The 6,000-nt window shown below is 40.1% G+C and overlaps 1 protein-coding gene across 7 annotated transcripts in view; it reads left to right on the plus strand.

Annotated features, from left to right (window-relative positions):
* Window positions 1-5,010, plus strand: part of MCPH1 (microcephalin 1) — a 121,229-nt gene extending 116,219 nt beyond the window's left edge. For 3 of the 7 annotated variants that reach the window (XM_042823372.1, XM_042823400.1, XM_042823384.1), the window contains exons 13-14: window positions 3,488-3,725; window positions 4,314-5,010. In XM_042823372.1, the coding sequence (XP_042679306.1) occupies window positions 3,488-3,725; window positions 4,314-4,396 (321 nt within the window). In that variant the 3' untranslated portion in view covers window positions 4,397-5,010. The remainder of the gene's footprint in view (window positions 1-3,487; window positions 3,726-4,313) is intronic. The other 4 variants (XM_042823416.1, XM_042823378.1, XM_042823411.1 and 1 more) reach the window with 4 other exon arrangements.
* Window positions 5,011-6,000: the final 990 nt, after the last annotated feature.

The raw sequence follows: 6,000 nt of genomic DNA on the forward strand, positions 1-6,000 counted from the left end.
TAAATCTAATTGGAAGGGAAAAAGGATGTCACTGTGAGATATAGCAGGCAGTGGAGCTCCCTGACTGACACAACTGTAACTACCAACCAATGCACCCACGATTTGTGGAAATAATCACTTTGGAGAGCCTAAAGTTTTCCCAGACTCAGTCTCAGCTGAAGAATTATTTATTTTTTTTTCCCACAACTTACCCAGAATCTGTATGGTTTCAAAGAACAGGGAACACTCCTGGAGTGCTGTGAATCCTTTGATGTTGCAGAGGCAGCTGAGTTCAATTCAGCGCTGATTGGGCCATTTAACCCCACAGCCCAGCCTGGTATGGCCAGCTCTGCCTCTGCCGTGTTTCTTTCAGGTTTGTGGGGCAGAATGCAAAGCAAAACCTTCAATATAGCCCAAAAGCACTGAACATGATGCTGCTGCACTTCCCCCGACGGAAAATGTGCGTGAGGAAACAGTGTGCTTGAGCACATCCAAAGTGGAGATTCAGACAAAGGAAAAATAAATGTCAAGTTCTATGCCAAAGCTTCGTTTAGCTACTTCAGAGTTGTGTGTGTTCCTAGCTCATCCTCTTACAAAGTGGATTGGTAACACACAGCTGGAACTGTAGTGGGAGTTCAAGAAAATCATCTTTATATCGTGTCAGCATCTCACTGTCCAGGGTTCCTTAGCGTCCAGTAACCGCACTGTGAGCGTGTGGTGAGACAAGTGTTACCGGGTGTGCAAAATTTGGATTTCCTGATTTGATGATTTGCTGTGTATTTACTTTTATTATTAATTTAATCCAGAAGTTCTCCCTATGTGAAGACCTACCATACGTGTTAGCTTTCGCTGTGGTGGCAGCAAATAAATGCTTTCAGGGAAAACGTTTGTGGAAGTGGGAATACAATTAGCCCTTTTAAATCATACTCCATTAAGTATGGGAAATAGCAGGACTGCAAGTTATATTTTGACTTCTGTCTAAAACAAGACCTGTTGCATTTTCAAGATAACAGCTTATCATAACTAACCATTTTCAGCTTTAAAACCGTAGTGTTCCAGACTGACAAAAATAGTGTAACATCTGTCTCCATGAATTAAATCTGATTTGCGTTGGGTAAACAAACATTGAAGACTCTTGGCAGTTGTCTTTCTTCTATCCCTTGCTGTTGGTTTGTCCAAATAAACAACTTCAGAGATCTTCTGTGTGTCTTACCAGCTAAAATGGCATTGTACCCATCATGAGGCTCTTCTGAGATCGATGTGCAGGGGCTGCTGTTTTTCACTAGATGATAGTTCATTCTTTAATTCTACGACCATGCTTACCACAAGCAGTTTGCTAATTTCAGGACTGCTTGGGTTTTTCTTTATTGACAAAATTGAGTAATTGCAATCCCAGTAATATCAAAGTCATGACACACTGCCCTGTGGGCACTGCTCAGAGATTGCAAGGTGTTTTACATCTCTGAGAAGTCTCATTTCAAGACACAGATTGTGGCCCCAGACTCACAAACTTGATAGCATATGCTACAAGTGTATAGTGCCTGACTTTTGTATTTCATGACTTCAAGATGCCCGGCAGGTAGATGTTTTCTGCTCAGAGGAGATAAGTGTTACATGCAAAGTTCAAAATCAGATCTTCTGCACATGTGTGAAGTATTACACGCCAACATATGTACAGGAATTGCAATCAGACCTGCTCACTATCCGAGTGATGAAGAGCTCTCTGCCCCACGTATCATTTATCTGGCCAAGAGTTAACTCTGAACTGAGCGTGGGTCTTCCAAACGATGGAACTCTGCTTTGATGCTGAGCTCAACAAAATTATTTAGAGGCTGTTCTGACTTCCATGAGACAAAATTATGTGCCATGTCACTCATAAATCTAAGTTCACAAAAGAGAAGAAAATAAAGGCTATTTTTTTTATTGTTCTCAAGGGTTGGGCTTTTTTGGCCTGGTTTGTCAATAGCAGTTGCTGTCTTTATAACTTGCTGAAATCAGAAAACAAAGAATCAGCTTAGTTTTATTCAGAAGAGAGCAGCCAAGGAATTAACAACAACAGAAAATCTGGATTCTGTACTGATGGAGGAGAGCTCAGAATTAAGACTTGGACTGACCTGTCCAAGAACAGCACAGAGGACACTGGCATGGAAATGTGAGCTGAAAACTCATATGCTGGCGTGGGCTTCATGCTTCTCTAATGCTTCACCTGCATAGTTGGTCGTAAGTGCTAAAGCAATGCATCTTGACCTTGTTCTAAGGCTCAGTGAAGACTCTATGGAACTATTCAGCTTTAAAGCCTTTGCTAACCACGTGAAGACTCTTATTTGGCTGCACATCCGTGAAGCACATGTACTGCTGCATTAAAATCTCAAGTGCCTGTGGTTTCACAGCACATTCGTGCCAGGGCTGGAGAAAGGAATCCTCTCAACAAGTAATTCTTTCAGCTACCAGTTACACCTCTTCACTGACTACAGTTTCATATTCAGCCATCTAATGTAAGCCAAATATATACACAGTGTCCTTATTGCTATGTAAGATGCTCACATTGATCATCTGTATGAAAATATTCCAAGCATTACACGACCTGAAACCTTTACTTTTGCTCTCATCTTACTTCTGGATCATTGTAAATTTTCAGAATATTGACGTGAGATGCACACTCATAAATGTCAGATCCATTCATTTGGCAGGGCAATGGCAATCTCACTTTCAGTATTTCAAGCTTGATTTTTCATTTATTTTAGCATGAAGATTTTGTATTGATTACCACGGGTTGTACACTCGTTCTGTGCACAGCTTTTCTTTCCTGCACAATGTCACTAAAGGAAATCATTTAACTGCTGAGCCATTGTTCTATCTGATAGGTAAAAGTGAGAAAATCTACTCCAAATAGATAGAGGTTTTCATTGGATGGTGTCAGTGGCTCTGTACTGCGTTCACAGAAGACTTTCTTTTTTGCTATTGCAGAGACAGAAGTGTTTACATGAAACTGGTGATTTGTTTGAGTTCTGTTTTGTTTGTGTCACTTCATTTATCTGAGATAAAATACAGTTAATACAGGAACACAGAAAGGGAAAAGAGATTATAGAGTAATCTCTGAATTGTATAGGTTAGTAAAGCAGCACAGTGTTATAAAGGCTCCCATGGCTTGTATGTGTGGTGAAAGACAATAATTATTTAGAATATACTTTACTATGCCCGTGTGGTGCCCAGCATTGTAAATGTAAGATTCTGGTGAAAGGTAATTTTGCCAAGTCCTTTAAGAACTCTTACAGGTAATCATCTGAGCTGTAAGTAAGGAGTCTCAGCTCTGGTTTTGGAATTATGTCAGTCAACTGTACCATACATGGCCATTTTAGCTCATTGCATAGTTTAAGCAAAAGGTTCTGATATGGCAGAAAAGTTCATATTCATATACCATAATTCCTATTTCTTGAATTTAAGACAAGGATTATTTTTATTCTGAGTAACACAGTTTTTATTGATTTCTTTGTTTCCTCAAATACAGGTCTGCAGGCTGCAGCGTCACCTATCAGCAGGAAACTACCAGCTGAGTCTGTTCTCAAACCAGCCTGTGATGTTTGTATCTCCCACCAGCCAGCCACCCTGCAAAAAGCTGATGGAGCTTATAGAGCTGTCAGGAGGAAAAATATGTAAGGCCCTACGTCAGGCAAAAATCTGCATAGGAAAATACCCAGGGAAGAAGTACCAGGAAATAAAATGTTTATCAGAAAAATGGATTTTAGGTAAGATGGAATCACAGAATCGCAGAATGGCCCAGGTTGGAAGGGACCTCAAGGATCATGAATCTCCAGCCCCCCTCCACAGGCAGGGCCACCAACCTCCCCATTTAATGCTAGACCAGGCTGCACTATCCTTCATATACACTATACTTTAACACATATAAAACATTCGGGCATATGTATTCAAAAATTGGTTGTAAAGAGTTTACTAAACAGAGGTTTTGGAGAGAAGGAAGTGAAAGCACTGTTACCAGCAGGCTCCCAGGAAGACTGTCTCCGTGGCGAGGACTTTCTGTCAAAACTAACACTACTTTATGATGATCCTGCTAAACACCATTGTAATTTTACCAAGAAACAATTTAATCCAAAGATTTTCAAATTTATCTTGTATGTGACTGCTTCATTTAGAACAAACTAGAAATGGGAAAACTCCGTGCAGAATTACTTTAAAAGGCACATATGCCGATGAGCTGCATGGAGCTGGATGGGCCAAGCTGAGCCCGTCGGGGGAGCTGAAAAACTGTGTATCCCTGTGTATGCAGAGAGTCTCACGCATCAGATAAAGGACTGAATTCTTTGTGCCTTTCACAGATTTCTCAGATTTCTGTTGCATTCTGACATGTGCTCTGTATAATTGCTGTATTCTGCCCACGCAGACGGATTTGACACGATGAATCTGCGGAACTTGTAAAACATAAGTGTTTCTATATAATACCTTACCAGGTACAGGTCCTTGAAACCTAGCCCCTTTCTCAGTAACATAATCATACAATAATAAAAGCAATGACAGCCTGTCCCTACAAATTGTCATCTTAATCAAATAAATCAAGCCAAATCTGAAGTTTTGTCTTCTCTCTGACACCTCAGTGTTACGATCCAGTACGTTTGTGGTTTTGTGCTGCGAGCACCAACTGCCAATAAATTCACTCAAAGGTGACCACAACAAAAAGCCAATAGGTAAATAATGCTGCACCTTTGTTAAACTTAAGCAAATTGTGTTTGCACTATTATCATCTGACTGCATTTACTCTTACCGTCTTTCTCTGTCTGTTTTAGATCAGAAATTGCTCTGAAATTCATTACTGCTTTACAATCTGTTTCTTGTGCACTTGATCTCAAACAATCCTGCCTTTTTATTTCTTCTAGATTCAATCACTCAGCATACAGTATGTCCTATGGAAAACTACATTTTTCAGCTGTGAGCTAACTCAAGAGCTTCCATATGGCTGTAAGGAAACAAGCCCACTTTGGCCTCAACAACTAAGCTGTGAATAAAATTTCTAAGAGAATGCTAATTTCGTATTTATAAAAATGTTTTTATATTTTTATTATTTCTGAAAATGATGATTTTTGTTTCCTTTTAATAAAGTTCTTTGATAAAAGTCATCATGCTTCCATTTATTTGTTGAAGAACCTTTGGACCCAAATGTTGAGTGAGTCATTACTCACTGGGAGGAAGTGGAAAGATGCTTCCCAGTGCCTAAGTGGATTTGATCCCGTTAAGGTGCAGGTAACTGTTTGTGCTGTATGTGCACTGAGCGTGTGCTGGAGCTAGCTTTGGTGTAGTCAGCAGGAGCTGTGCTGCCAGAGAATGGATTCCATAGGGTCCCACTTGGACAGCTGTGTTTTTATGAATCATAGAATGGCCTGGGTTGACAAGGACCACAGTGATCATCTAGTTTCACCCCCCTGCTATGTGCAGGGTCACCAACCGCCACAGTGGCTGCCCAGAGCCACATCCAGCCTTGAATTCCTCCAGGGATGGGGCATCCACAACCTCCTTGGGCAGACTCACACCTCCCATTGTAAAGTTCTAAATTATATTTTCAAAAAATAATTGAAACTCAGTAAATATGGTGAGGTGCCTTTAAATGCCTCACATCCAGGCTGAAACTGTGAACAGCTACTGACTCTGATTCAAATGAATTAAGGCAGCACATACATCATGCATACACTATTGAAAATCACTTATCACTAAATACTTCGGGTATGTTTGAAAAATGTATACAAGTGTCCTAACAGTTAAAATTCTCTTCAATCTGTATATTTGTTTCCAATAGGTGTAAAGATTTGGATATAAATTATGTTGTGATGCGTGTTTAGCTATAAAGGCACAACTTTCTTTAAATATTTACACGATCCATCACAATAATGTACCATCGTTGCAGAGAATAATGTGTTATCTGGTAAGTTAATGGCAGCTCATAACACATGCCTTCCAAACTCCATGCTCCCCAGAGTACTGTCAAACCATGGAAAACGTGCAGTGAAGATAATG

Source organism: Centrocercus urophasianus, unplaced genomic scaffold, assembly GCF_019232065.1.
Source record: "Centrocercus urophasianus isolate 14NV4802_14NV808 unplaced genomic scaffold, USGS_Curo_1.0 seq_10, whole genome shotgun sequence".
Lineage (NCBI taxonomy): Eukaryota > Metazoa > Chordata > Aves > Galliformes > Phasianidae > Centrocercus > Centrocercus urophasianus.